Consider the following 14,707-nt stretch of genomic DNA (forward strand, 5'->3'; position numbering starts at 1 on the left):
CAGTACTACTCCACACATCACTCACGTGGCTCTCCACTAAATCTAGAGATATACGAAAGCATGTTGCGCCCCTGCCAACCACATTGAATCAGCGGATTGTCATGTTTGACTCGGTAACGTTCCCCGGTGCAGTCGCTATACGAATAACCTTTATTGTTCCACCTTACTATACAATCACTTCTCCCAGTCTTTAAATCGCCCATCGTTTACATGGCGGAGCCAATGCGGTTACCCATCTCAACGCATGAGTGCCAGGGGCAGCTTTTCCAAATTGCATCCACAGAGCAAGCTTCCCGAGTAACGGAGGCCATGCTTTTGTGTACTGCATGCACCGAAAAGCGATTGTACGAACCAGAAATAAGCAATGGTCACCGTGCAGTTCAAGATCTAAGAATAGTTTGATGATGGTGTCATGGCCCCTTTTACGTCTCCAATAAGCGGCACCTTTACATGCTTGAAAACAACACAAGTGATCATATACAGGTACTATTTTGTGCCTGCATAAAACACTGACAAAGGCATCTGCCATTGCAGCATATTTTTTATTTCAAACAACACGGCACCAATCACTCTTCGCATAGAAAAAAAAAAAAAAAAGGAACAAGGACGCGGGCGAGTCAAAACTCAGGGAAATCAACAGGGCGCTCACTCAGGGACAAAAAGGTCCCTAGGTTGCAGCCAAAGACGGACCTCGCAATCGCAAGGGACAGACTTCAACTGGATATCGTTAAATTCGATTTTAGTGCGACTGCGTGTCGTGTGCGCGCTAGCGTTGTACAAAAGGCTTCTCAAGTGTCCAGCGACGCTGGACTTTTGTGAAAGGACATGTCCTCAAGCATGTTGACAGCACACAGTTTCCTTCAAGTGTTGCAATGTGCATTCAGGGAATGCAAGTGCACCAGCACCACACTACACACACGCACAGAATGTGCCATAAGCAGGCAGCCTGTGCCACTCTTCATTGTATACATGAAGTCTGCTTATACACCTTTCTTGTCAAGCACTTTTGCATCATTATCTAGCAACCTACCTTGTTCGCTCAACTGCTCCACAGTGTACCTATGATTCTTTCCTAAAACAAAGGGAACGCAGAGGGCCCACACTGTGCCACTTCGAATGCCACTAGATAGGTATACTGTGGTTTCCAATTAAAAATGTCCAGCTGCTGTCATAACCCTACGATATATAGACACTCATTCCATCGAAAGCATCAACACACACCACAGACCAACACTATGGCCGACCACATTACAGCCTTTTGAAGACTAAGATCAATATGATAATTTTTACAAGAACATTCCCAAGGTAATTCTATTGCTGCCAATATTCATAACCCAGTGTTGCATCACTATGGAAAGATTTTACTGCAATTCTGCACCTTTAATATTGCTTTTGCAACTGAAGCATTTCTCCACAACTTTGCTAAAAAGTAATGTCACTCTCTCTGCTGTTGTCATAAGTATCAATGAAATCTCACTGCAGGAAAGGTACATCTGATTCAGTGTAACACGTTTCTGCTGGTACACCAATTCAAACCATTTTGACGCCCATGCCAATGGACATCTCAGAAATGGCTCTAATATCCAACAGCAGTCACAGACACTGTCTCTTGCCACAGGCTGGCACTTGCCCACACAACTGTTCCACTACGGACCTCCTGACGTTGCAGCACACAAGGCGGACTGTTCAGCACACCTGTTCATACCAGAGGTAGACCATCACACTGAGGAATGACAGTGCCGGTAGTACCCAAGACATACACCCAATAACGGGTCCTTTGTTCTGGCATGCCACAGTACAGTCCATTTTTCACTGCCAAGGAGAAAATAACAAAAAAACATGAATACCCCGTCCTAAACACTTGAACAATCCCACCCTTGGTGTTCAGAGTCTGAAAAGGAAACCATCCTTTCTTTATTCTGCAGCTTCGGCGCTTTTAGTATCGTCCGATGACACCAATCACACTCACAGCCACGTATGGTGCCACGGTCGGGAAGAGCAAGTTTGAAGACGATTTCTACGACGGTGGTAGTTTTCCTCTCTCACTGTGTGTGGGCTGGGCCTGGTGCCACATGGAGAGCAGAGGAGGTCGTCTTCGCCTGTGCCCGCGGACCACGCCTAACAGAGGCACTGGATGAGGGGGGGACTTGCATGGCACGGCCGGAGACCCCGGGGTCATTCCTCTGGCCGCACATGATTGGCTGATGACTGTGGTGGTCGGAATGCGATGGCCAAAGGAAAGCGCTCATGGCAAGCAGCACGGAAAAGTGCCAGCTCCGCTTCACACGAACCCATGTCTCCCTTGGTCAGGCACTCAAGTGTTCGCAAGCAGTTCTGTGCAAAACAAAGTGCAGAATATTCCAAATTGAAAACGAGTACGAAAAATAATGTTATGAAGTAGCCTGACCGGTTGTAGAAAACAGCATGTGACAGTGTAAAGCTAGAGCCAAAAGCTGCAACTAGCTTGCAATAAACTATTTATTTTTTACCACTTGGAAGGAGTGCTTTTCTTCTGCTACATGCTACCCACGAAACTCTTTTCTTGTTTAAGTGCACGTAATCTATGCAATGTTACACTAGTAAGAAAGATAAAAGGGAAAATAAAACTGAATGCATACTGAAAGACAGTACGTCTAACCTCAATAGTGACTCCCTCCAGGTCATTGTTTAGTGATGTCACCATCTGAAGAGCTTGCTTCTGCGTGGATGTGTCCAGGAAGTACATCATGCGGCAACCTAATGAATACAAGGTATGACAACATGCTAAGAAAAGCTGGAAGCTTCATATAGGAATACAAAAGGTCTGGAAAAGTGCACAATGAACAAGAAAAAAATTGTGGTGCATACGCACACACACCTTCTAGCAAGTGTGGGAATGAGCGTGAATGCTGAGCCAGGAACTCTTCATTCAGTTGCTGTGCATTCTTTGACTGGTACAGCTCAGCCATCTCTTTCTCCAGCACAGTCACAATAGGCCCTGGGAGGTCCTTCCTTTGGGAGACTGCAAAAGGCAGTGGGCAAACAGACATTGTGAAGACAGAACCCAATAAAGCTATCTGACTGTCTTGTCTAGTGATATATGCACCAGTGGTTACATTGACAGCTGCTCACTGATGACGTGCACACGACCCACCTGTCAGTGGCTGCATTCTGGCAACCTTTGTTATGTGTTCTGTCACACTGGTGAATACCAAGAATAACTTATTTCTCATTCTTTGCACAAGGACATGGGCAGCGATAACTGCAGTGGTTATGCAACATATAAAGGTCGACTATCGAAATGTCAAGGTGGGCCATGAGAATTGCATGTGGCTTACAACACCTGTGCCTTTTCTAATGCATGGTGAGTGTCAAGCTATGCGCCAGTACTAAAAATCTCAACTGGAAACTTTTGGTAGGCTTCACTTGCCATACATTCTGGCAAAAAGTTTGATGAGCTGACCTCCTCTTTGTGGGAAGTGTTACAAGCACTGTAACATTACAACACTAGCCAGTTTGAGGCTGAAGAAAGGCTTTCTAAGGCCTTTAAAAAGTGTGCCCTACAGCAGTCTTTCTGTGCTTGTCATGCACGTACCAAGGCTGTGGAAAGTGCACATGTGTGCATGCAGACGGGGGCACTGAGGGTCGAGGCGGAAAGCCCGCTTGATGGACTGCAGCATAAGCAGGGGTCGGTTCTTGCGCAAGTAGATCTCAAATGCCAGCAGGTGTGTCTCCAGCCGCTGGGCACCCAGCTGTTGTAGCGGCCGCAGGAATTGGATTGCTTGCTCCAGCGGCTCTTCAGTCTGCATGGTGCATACATGATTATCACTACTTAGCACTAGCTTTTCACACAACAGTAATCATTTTGCACAATCTTCATTTCCTACTGTGCAAAAGAGCAGGTCATTGTACAATTAGAACTCGAAAGGGAAAATTATATATCATATATACAGGGAGGCTACTATGTAGGCACTTTCAAATTATCAGATTTTTTTTTTCAAGTTCTGCCTTACTGTATTTATGAAAATTCCCTGGCAGGCTATGACAGTGGGGGTTCAGGCACAAGAAAAAAAAAGTGATTTATAGCCCACTAAGTTACTATGCCAGCCCATAATAACCAGAAAAAGAAACTATTATTTGGAGATTGTGTAAGTTCAGTTGATATCTCGCTTCCTTCTTCTCGCATGCCAATGGCTTCATCTTAATCACTGTAGGTGCCGATCTCTCCGATTCAAAGCAAGCGAATAAAAAAATTTGCCGTATTTTCCCCGAATATTCCAGGTTTTAGCCGATGGCAGACATCCTGATATAATCTCGTACCGCAAGAAAAATTCCCATTATCCCTGTCCTTCTACACCGCAGCGAAAGCCTGCTAAGTGCTTTTCAAGCCCAAAAGACCGCATCGCCACCTGGTGACTTCCTGAGAAACTCCAGCGGTGTTCGGAAGCACGCGCGCCGCGCTCGTTTGGCCACCTTTCCTACGTTCTCGGGAGCCCGGCGCTGCTTCCGCGTTCTGTCGAGAGATGGCGACACCATCGCGGCTCTCCAGCGCAAAGCAGATCGAAGTCATACGCGCGTCGTCAGTATGGGGCATAACCACTTTTAAGGTAACTTGGCATATTTTCAATAACGTAACAACTCTATTTTTGCTGTAAGAAATACTTTTGTGCGTACCCTGCACTCAGTACTTAAGATACCGCCCTTCGTCCCTGTAAGGTGCGGTATCGGCGCGCAACGAGCTCGTCGCGGCGGACGCGGCGGACGCCGATGGCCGGATCCCCCACCCGTTTCGTCTATCTGATAACCATTCGAGAGGCAGGCTTAAAGTTATAAGAGAGAGAGCATAAGAAACAAAATTGACAGTCACTTTAGCATACGCCAATGAGGGTGAAGGCGAAAGCCTGCGCGCTCAAGAGACATTCATTAAATTACTTGACATTCTCATTCGAATGCGTTGTTACTTATTGTTTTTTCCGACCAAAGGTCACGGGTTCGAGAGCCTAAATTGACGCTACCTTAATTAACCTCGCCCTAATTAACACCAAACGTGGTGAGTGCCGACTCCCACCAAAGGTCATTGGTTCGAGTGCTTTAATTATCTCTATATTAATTGTGTCTGTGCTCAATTCGCCTTAACGCCAAAGGTGGTCGGTTCGACTCCCACATAAGCTCGAGGGTTCGACTTCCACCGAAGGTCGTGGGTTCGAGTGCCTAAATTAACCCTTCCTTAACACGATTTCGACGGTGACCCGCGCACCATCACACTTGTTGCGTGTGAGTTTGCATATAGGTAAGACACGATGCCGGGTCGGCGTAGTAAGTGAATTACTACACCGAGACGTCATCGTGTACGATTTCGCTTTGACGACACGGTTTCCGCTCAAAGAAGTTGATAGTCAACTGAACGATGAGACATATAATCGCCTTAAACAAAATAGAGTGAGAGAGAGAGAGAAAGCGCGGCTCTCAAGCTTGACAAAGCCAAAAACAAACAAACAAACCGACCGCGCCTTGCAGCATGCTTACGGCATGCGTGGTTCGCTTTAGAATAACAAGGCCGACACTGAACTAGTCGCACCACTGGAGCGATGGACACTAAGATCCGAGAAACAACATTGGTGCTGCTTTGGACTTTATGAGAATTTTTTGAATGCGTGGAAATTATTGAGAAGAGAGTCCAAGCACAATGCAAGCTCTGCCTACCAAAGACTAAGATCTTATCGACATGAAGAACATTCAATTCTAATCTGAAAAGAACCTCATCCTGCGAGCCAATAAAGCTTCCTGGTGAAACTTCGATTCGTTTTACTGTCGTTTACACTTTGGAACAAAAGTTATCTTGCATCTTTGAAGTAACAAAATTCTCTTTTTTTGTACTATATCTCAAGTATATTTCTGAATTCGGTATTCAATACTTTCCTGAATTATTTTGTCGCGTGGCATTTAGTAACTTATCTTAAATACATTTTCTGAGTATCTTGTACAAGAGCCTGATACATATACGCAGGCCGGCGGCCTCAACCGTTTTTGTTACTTTCCATGTTTGTGACCCCAAAGCCAAATATTATAAACAAACCGACCGCGCCTTTCTTGCAGCATGCTTACGGCATTCGTGGTTCGCTTTAGAATAACAAGGCCAACACTGAACTAAGTCGCACCAATGGAGCGATGGACACAAGATCAAGCGGGCGAATTTCCGACCCATCGCAGAGCTGCTGTTTTCTTAGTTAACGATTTCAATTCTGATAATACGCACTTTGCCTATTTATGACACCGAAAGGATTAGTCGGTGCTCGCACGTGCGCGTAAATCGTGGTGGTGGTGTCGGCGGCGGCTGGCTGTAAACAATTCCTTTACAGATAGCCTCCGCCGATAACGACCATACGTGACGTCACCCTACTAGCCTGTTACAACTAAGACAAGGGCGCCTTTGACGAAGATAGGTCACCCTATCGAAACGTAGGCCAGCCTTTCTGAGGCACCTTATCACTGTTTGTAAGATGTATTTATACCACAGCGTGCAACTAGATCTCTCGGCCTCGCCTGGATTTTGGATAGCTAACAGCTAGTTAGGCTAAAAAGCGTAACAGTGAGTGAGAGCCGACTCACAGCGTCACCTGCTATCGAGAACGGGAGACCTGAGAAAACGAGCGCTGGAAGTGTGGCCACGCGGATATTTAGAGGCTGCCACATGCCACACATCTTGCTAACGAAGGGAAATTTGTGCGAATCAAATTTCCCTTCAACGCCTGACAAATCGATCACGCACTCCTTTCTGCAATAGTCTTCCAGCCTCCTCTTGCTTATCTCTATCTGTTGCCCATAAGTCGTCACGCGGCTGCTTTTAAACCCTGATGCTTCTTGGATCTTGGTGATTGACTCTTTCATTTATTAATTTGTACTCAAGCATTCAGCATTCAATCAAAATGTCAAGCGCTCCCCTTCGGAGCTGTCCAGAAGATATTTTTTCAACTTTTCTTTAGCCGTCCTGTAGAATTCTAACATGCGTTTATCTTGCATTCTGGTTCTCCAGTAATCCATCACGGAAGCTCTATCTATACTGCAAGGGTAGCTTAACACTCGCCGTGTTCAACTTTAACCCTTCCAACTCTTAAGGGGCAGCAAAACTTCAGAACTCCAGGGTTGCTATCAACTACAGGAGCACAGCCGTATGGTCCAGCGACAGTTCCGGTCCCTCGTGCCTCGGACTTTCACACAAAGGCAGTACAGCAACGAAGTAACGATTCTGAAATGTAAAACTTGCTCGTATTTCGACGATGACAAGGCCCACGGGTGGTTGGGAGATGGGCCAATGAGCCAGTTTTAAGAGCACAAAGAACGGCAGATCTTTCAGGAGAGGAGGGCGTCTTTAGCACGAGTGCGAAGTAATCATCCACGTGGAATACGTCGCCCCAAACGGCTAGAAGAAGGGGAACACCGAGCGTGCCACACGCACCCTGGCCAGCTTGTCGGGCAGCAATTCCTCGTCCCGCAGGCCGTCCATCTCACCGCCGTCCTGCTGCTGCTGCGCCTGCTGAGCCTGCTGGGCTTGCCGGGACTTCTGCTTCTCCTGCGCCAGGGTCTGCTTCTCTTTCTCCTGCTCGGCTCGTCGCCGGGCCTTGCGCTGCTTGCTCTTCAGCTTCTTCAGCTCGCCAGGGGCCATGTTGGCTGCATGGGAGAAAGAGAGTTCGCGCACCCTTAAGATTCCGCCAGCTCTTGGTGCTTTTACAGCAACTACGTAACTCACTCGCTGTTTATCGTCTGATGCGAAGAAGCTTGACTTACGATGCTGTGCGCGCAACAGGTTCGCGCTTTGAACTGTCAAATCGGTACTACCATGAAAAGTATGGGTAGCACATGGATTTGTCTAATATTCGTGCCAGTGGCTTCGGACGTTCTTGTGGCGTTATTATTACGCTTTACATTGCTAAACGTTTAAGCATTAGTATATTTCTAAACGCATGCAGATAATAAGTGTCAGCGCCCATGAATAATCAGGGCAACATGTGTCATCTATAACGCAATATTTTGCTGAAGATGATCAATACGGGAAGTTTAATACATGGCGACCATGACGTGCTTATTTATCGTCGTTTGCTTAATCCTGCAGCCAGTGAAAGAAAAGCCTTTGAGATGCACTTCTGTTATTCAGAGGAAGCCGTCGCTTAGCGTGGCCCGGGGTTTGGACCCCACTTATTTGCAAAGCCACAAAGTTGTTCAAATCCAAAAGAACAGAGTTTGCACAAATCCATGTACTACACATCATTCTCATGCTGGCTGGACTTCGCAACTCCCGTATACAATGACTACAGATATCCCACTAGTAATTTTTGCAGGAAACCCTTTGCGTCTGACAGCATTAAGACGTCTTGTAATAAACTTGCAGCCTTACGCGCGCACAGCTGGGCGCTGTTAACGATTACACATACGACAAAAAATGTCGCTCCGCCTCGGGGGACTCCCTTCAACAAACTTTACTTGGCGGCACCTCGCGTTTCCGGGAATTCAGGTTCTTTCAAAGCGCGCACGTGATACGCACGGCACACTTCAGGGTCCCTAAAAATATCGCTCACGACAGCGTGCCGTTCACGTTTGCCAAAAGCGGACTCGTGCGGCCCATGCACAAACACGCGCGCGCATGGCGGCCTTGGGTGTCTCGCGTTAGGCCCGCGAGCAGTGCCGAGGAAACGGTCATCCGCCGCTATTTTATTTTCTTCCCCGACCGCGCGCCGCCTGCCCACCCCGACGTCTTAAACGCCCAGACACTCGGACCCCCTTCCATCTCGCTGCGAGCCGCCACTCTACCGCACTAAACGTTTCTCATCAGAAGCGCTGGGAAGACGCCGGATGGGCTCTTTTTCCGCCTACGGCAAGACTATACCTGCCACAACGCGCGCCTCAGGTCAGAGCGCGCCGACAGCGCCAATCACTCGAGTGCGGGAATGAATAAGAAAAATAACTCTGGTCCGGCCTTAGCCTCGTTTTCGTTTCCGCGCGGCGCAGAAAAATAAATTACTGACGAATGCAACCATCATGAGCGTTTCCTGATGGTCCACTAGATAAGGTCTCACTAATGGGCAGAGAAACAATTGCGGGACTGCGCGCTGCAACGCGACGACGAAGAGACACGGTTTGCCGCACGTCGATTTCGCCTTCGCTCCAAAACGCGCGGAGTCAACGCCGACGTATCGTTCGTCACTAAGCAGATGGGGTGGTCACCGCGATGTGACCCCCCCTTCTAAAACCCCTCGACCGATCAATGGGGAGACGTAAATATGCCACCGCGTCCTTGAATCCAGCGCATCCGGCGTGACGGGCATTCTGTCCGCTGATTTAGCCGATCAATGTCTACTGATCGAGATATCCACGAAAGTGATCGATACAGAATACGGCCCTTGAACTCGAGTGTTGCGTGGCACGCACGGCAATCTCAGCCACACCGTTCTGTCAGCAGACAACCTGCAGAATAGTGAACGGCCTAGTTGTTGTGGTCACTTCTGCCGGAGTTTGTTTACGAACACATTTTTCAGGCGTCCTGCATGTATGAAGTCGACTTGTCAAACGTAGAAGAGCTATAAACAGCGCACACCGGATACCGCTGTTTATGAGTACACTTTATCGCAAGTGCTACGAACGATTCAACCGCTGTTCTAGGTCCCGAGTTTCGTAAGAACCGCCGTCGGCTAACCGTGGTATAGCAAACAAATTATTAGCGAAGGTAGCCAGCAAATTATAGTTCTTACGAACAATAAAGGATTGCGAACGCTGTCAAAAATTTTTGAAGAAGCGTTAACGGTACGCGTGAACGTCAGCTCACGAAACGTGCATTCATGAAATCGAAATCCGTGCGCTGGAGAGAATGCAGCGCTTTCCCAAAGCAAATCTAGACAGGAATTCCCGAAACCCCCCCTCCACCAGCTACCATCGACGAGGCGCCGTGCAATGCCGGTGCAGTCAGTCACGAGAGTGCCACGGTGCCAGCGCGGACCCGGCGGGTCTGTCGCAAGCATGGATCTGTCATCGGGCCGGACGCGCGGCAATCGCGCGAAGCGCGCACGACCGCGTCGCACGGCGCTCGGTCGTGCGTGACGTCCGCCGAGTTGGAGGTTCATTTTTCCCACCACACGGGACGATACTGAGCGCGTGCGTCCTCCAAGCCAAGGCCAGAAGAAGCGCGCTAGACACGAACCGATGGAGGAGCGAAGAGCAGCTCTCCTGAAACAATTAAGCAATGCAACGACGGGGTCGCTACTTCGCCCGTCCATCGCGCGCTCTCGGCCGCCAGCGAGTAGTGCACCGTGACAGCGGCGTGCCAGACCCTCAGCCGACCGACAAACCTGACGGGACTGCCGCGCTGGCTGGTGGTCTGAAGTCGCTTAAACCTAACGTCGCACCAACGCACACACCGTCCCTCGAAAGCCGCAAACAAGAACGAACTCGCAACGTAATGACCACTTTTCGCCGCCGTTAGGTTTGCTTCTCTCGGTTGCAATTTTGTACAACTAACGGAGAGCGCAGGTCGCAGTGCAATGAAGTGCACACAAGGCTGGCTAGTTTTAAACTAAATGGTCATGCACAATGCGGCCACGGAAAACACCTCTACAGGTTCCACCACGTAATTCGCGCTATATAGCAGCGGACCTGACCAATGAAACGGGAAAAACAAACTAATTTAGCTGTGCCGCCATTTTCAATGCGTACCCACCAGCAGGCTTAACAATTGAGTATAAATAGGGGACCCAAACTTAAGATACGCAATCGGCCCGGCGTACAAACGAGTTCGGGCTTTAACGTTACGTAAAGCCACTTGGGGACGCTACTTCAAAAACTCCGTAATTTTTTGCTGCAAACGGAACATGCCGAAAAGAGCCCCGCACCGTTAGCGCTCGCATCGGCGTTTGCTCGTTTCATATGTGACGCGAAACGTCACGACACGCAGCAATATGCATGCGATGCCGCAACGCTCAAACGATACGGCAAAAAAGACTAAGCGCGTAGTTAGTTGCGCAACCACTACTATAGCCAGTGTCGTCGTCAAGACGAACTTCGCAGACCCCTTGGCCCGCGAGCGCGACAAGAAGGTCGAAACACAGCAGGGCTACACGTTCATCTGCTGCCGCGCAGCGTATGGAAGCTGAAGTCGAGAAACGTACACGACATGAAAGAGAGTGAGGGAGACATGGGGGGACGAAGGAGGGAAGAACAATGTACAGATATCTTCCGCTGATGGCCCTTTTAACCCATTAACGCTGACCGACAGGAAAAACGGTTGATCCTGGGGTCTTGGGATGTAACGCATCCATTCCAAGCCGAAAAGTCAACTGACGTACGCTCGAAGCTGTTCAGAGAAGCTCGCGCAGGCACCCGTTTGCGTTACGAAACGAGCTACAAGGCGGATGTTACATAAAGGTAGAGGGGGATCCTGACATTTCCAGCTGTTCCTTTTTTCCCCCTCACATATCTCAAGATGCACGCGCTTCAACGGCCGTTTCTGAGGCAGCCGAGCGCGGCTTGTCACATTGGCGCACACACCTATAACCTGCGTGCACTTCCGTGTTCTCCCCCAGCCTGTTTGCGCTAAGCAGCATTACACCGAATGACGACGACGATGCGTTTTACGAAAAGACTAGAAGGCTCACTCATATCGAACAAAACAGACATGCACGGCAGCAGCGTAAGCGGAAACTGAGACAGCCTCGCATATCGAAACGCTAAGAACCGGTTGATACCAAGAAGAAAAGGAACTGCGCTTAGAATTACGGAAGACGCATAATGGACGGGAAGAACCGACACGGGGAGAGCGCTGTTGACTACTCAGAGTATATCTACACGGGGGTTAACGTGAACGGTGACAAGATTAAAGAGATAACAAATATGCCAGAGGAAATTATGAAAGTAAGCTATCAACATGAGCAGTTCCGTTCCTGATGCAACAGTTTGAAAGTGTCTATATGTGCGATCACATGCACTTCCTTAAGAATGTGTTAAAAAGACAAGCTTAAGTAAATAGCATTATTATCGAATTAAGCTAGATTGGTAGACTACCCTTCTGGAATATATTAAGCAAATCAGTGATGCCATCACCTATGGCAAGCCAGAGTGCATGCAAGAACTGGTGGCGACAACATCGTGGAATTCCCACACAAGCACCCGTGACGTCACAGAGGTTTGACAGCATCTACTCGGGGCTTGTTCACTGTCACTAAAGGGCGCTTACACTTCATTGAAAAGTAGGTAAATACTCAACTCGGTAACTCATGGAAAGCTTTTACTGCAGAAAGACAGCCGAAAATAGCGTGACTTCACTGACTTGCACGGCATCGTGGTTTAGGTGCGTCATTCAAGAAATTTGACTACTTACATCACGAATCAGACTTTTCCCGGTAAATAAATGCGAACTGTTTTAAAGCATACTTTACGAATCTAAACTAACTTAATGGGTGTTCGTGCTGGTACTACCACAGAATACACCACGTGTTTTGCAAAGAGTTATGCCCCCTCCTCCCCCGTGTGCTATAAACGTACAGCAATAGATATGAATTTGCTCTTAAAGCAACACATCCGACAACACTCAATCACTTAATTACAGATTATGACCGCACACCAATAACCAAAGTGTCGTTTTAATTAACTTTAGGCATTTGCTGAAGCTGGTAAATAAATAGGAGTGAGGAAATTCTTAAGGAGTGTAGTTTTATCAGGAATCTCAAGAACAGCCCGAGTTTCGAAATATCAGTCCTAGAGATGTGACCGAGTGAATATATACAGGTGCTCGATGTAGCAGACGAGGAATGTCAATGCATGTGGCCGTACATATTCTGAACTAATATTCTCGAACTGGCACTGGTCAGAAGATTCCTATAGATGGGCAAGCTTTGAGCATTTAATCGCTTTAATTTCCAATTCAATCAATGATCACATTTTTATTTGGTGAAGTACGAAAAAAATATGATTAGTAAGCTCTCATCAAGGTACTGTTCTGGGAACCGCACACGCGCACTGATATTCGCGTGCCTCGACTAACAGTAAAAGCACGCAGCAGCCGTGCCCTCAACACAACCACTCGAGGGTCGGTCCGTTTCGTTTCGTGGCTCGCGGAGCGGTAAGTCGAGACCGTCGTCCGATTACGCAGCTGCCCGCCGCCGCTTGGCACCACCACCGAGCGTCCCCCCATCGGGAAAGGCAGTTTCTTTTCTTTCTTAGTGCCGAATGCGCAGAGCGGGGTCGAAAGGTCCCCCCAATGAAACGATCGATTTTTCAAAGGGAAAACGGGGCCGCCGCTTTCCACCCCTCGCTTCTTCCCTTCCCGCTACGAGCATTCGCAACGGGCTTTATTCGCAACACCAGCCACCTCTCCAGCAGCGCCACTAAAAGCTTGCCGCAATAACCACGCGACGGCCTGTGGCCATTTCTTAACTCTGCCTCGCAACGGTACGCAAAGTTGAAGTTGTAGCGTTGCAGTTCTTGAGGCGGCGGCGGCGGGCGGACGTGGCCAAGGAAACGTTCAGTCCGGGGTGAAGGCAAAGGGCTCTAGAGGCAAGCCCATGCGTACACGTGGCTCCCGCTGGCACCGGCAGCTTCGTTGAGCAGATACGAAGAGCAACAAACGCAAAGGAAGTCCTCAAAAAGGTCGCCAATCACAACGGGTCGGCACAAACCGCAATTTACCACTGTTCGTCTACACTCCTGCGAAGACAGTGCCAGACAGTTAATCCTGTCGATCAGAGTAGCCCCGCAAGAGCAAATACGACAGGACAGGAATAAAGTCCAAGGCTGACGAACAATGGTAAGCACCTAGAGAGAGAGAGAGAAATCAGGAAAGGCCGCCTCAGCAAAACACGACACAGCGAACCGAATGTGACCAATTTGTGGTCGGAATGGCATCCCAGCCATTCGAGGTTTTGTAGAACGGTAATCTTCGCAACGGCAGCTTCGTTCAGTGCACACAAACACGCGAGAATGGTAGAGGCGAGTCCACCTTTTGCCTTCCCGATGAACAAACGAATAGAAAAGCCCGTTCTGAAAATGAACCTCTAGGCAAGAACTAGACACGAACAAACGCACGCGGCGACGACGGTTCCACTGATGGCAGTCGATCATGGCGAACAAACAAAGCAGCACCACGGGAACGCTTGCGAAATGGCGGCGTAGTCCGCGCAGGCTACTTGTCGCTCGAAGAAATACCCAGTGCTCACACACAAACGAAAGCAAACAAGCGCACAGACGCAGAGGCAAGAATAAAAGAGAGAATACACCAATCCGACGGCGCTACAACGGTGCCGGGATGAAACAGCGATTGCCCAAGTATCGCGCGGCCAGACAACAATAACCCGCAAGCAAGACGAAGGGGAAGAGCGCAAACAGCGGAGACTAGCGTTCCTCCGAGACCACAAGCAGGTGTTTACACAACATGCCGGCAGTCTCGTGAAATGAGCGCTACTACAAAGATCGGCAGAGAGGCGAGAGATGCGAAGAAGCGGAAGAGCAGAAAAATGACGCGAAGAAAGCGCCAGGAAAGAAAGTCAAGCAAATGAACACCCGGAGGGGGCTGAAGAATGCAGGAAGACGCCGCGGGCCGTCACCGGCGTCCCATTGAGGAGAAGATGGAGGAGGCAAGCCCTTTCGTCGCAGCACAAAAGTCCGGTCAAATGAAGAGACGACCGGACCAGAGGGGGGGTCCCTCCGCACGACCAAACTCTCCGCGCGAGCTGGGCAAAGAAGAGATCGG

At 48.9% G+C, this 14,707-nt stretch overlaps 1 protein-coding gene across 1 annotated transcript in view; it reads right to left on the bottom strand.

Annotated features, from left to right (window-relative positions):
- Nucleotides 1-525: 525 nt before the first annotated feature.
- Nucleotides 526-14,707, bottom strand: part of LOC119449606 (N-alpha-acetyltransferase 15, NatA auxiliary subunit-like) — a 96,783-nt gene continuing 82,601 nt past the window's right edge. The window contains 5 exon segments of the mRNA XM_037712819.2: nucleotides 526-2,334; nucleotides 2,639-2,736; nucleotides 2,858-3,001; nucleotides 3,575-3,782; nucleotides 7,436-7,647. Of these exon segments, the coding sequence (XP_037568747.1) occupies nucleotides 2,176-2,334; nucleotides 2,639-2,736; nucleotides 2,858-3,001; nucleotides 3,575-3,782; nucleotides 7,436-7,647 (821 nt within the window). The 3' untranslated portion in view covers nucleotides 526-2,175.

The sequence above is a fragment of the Dermacentor silvarum genome, chromosome 4 (genome assembly GCF_013339745.2).
Source record: "Dermacentor silvarum isolate Dsil-2018 chromosome 4, BIME_Dsil_1.4, whole genome shotgun sequence".
Lineage (NCBI taxonomy): Eukaryota > Metazoa > Arthropoda > Arachnida > Ixodida > Ixodidae > Dermacentor > Dermacentor silvarum.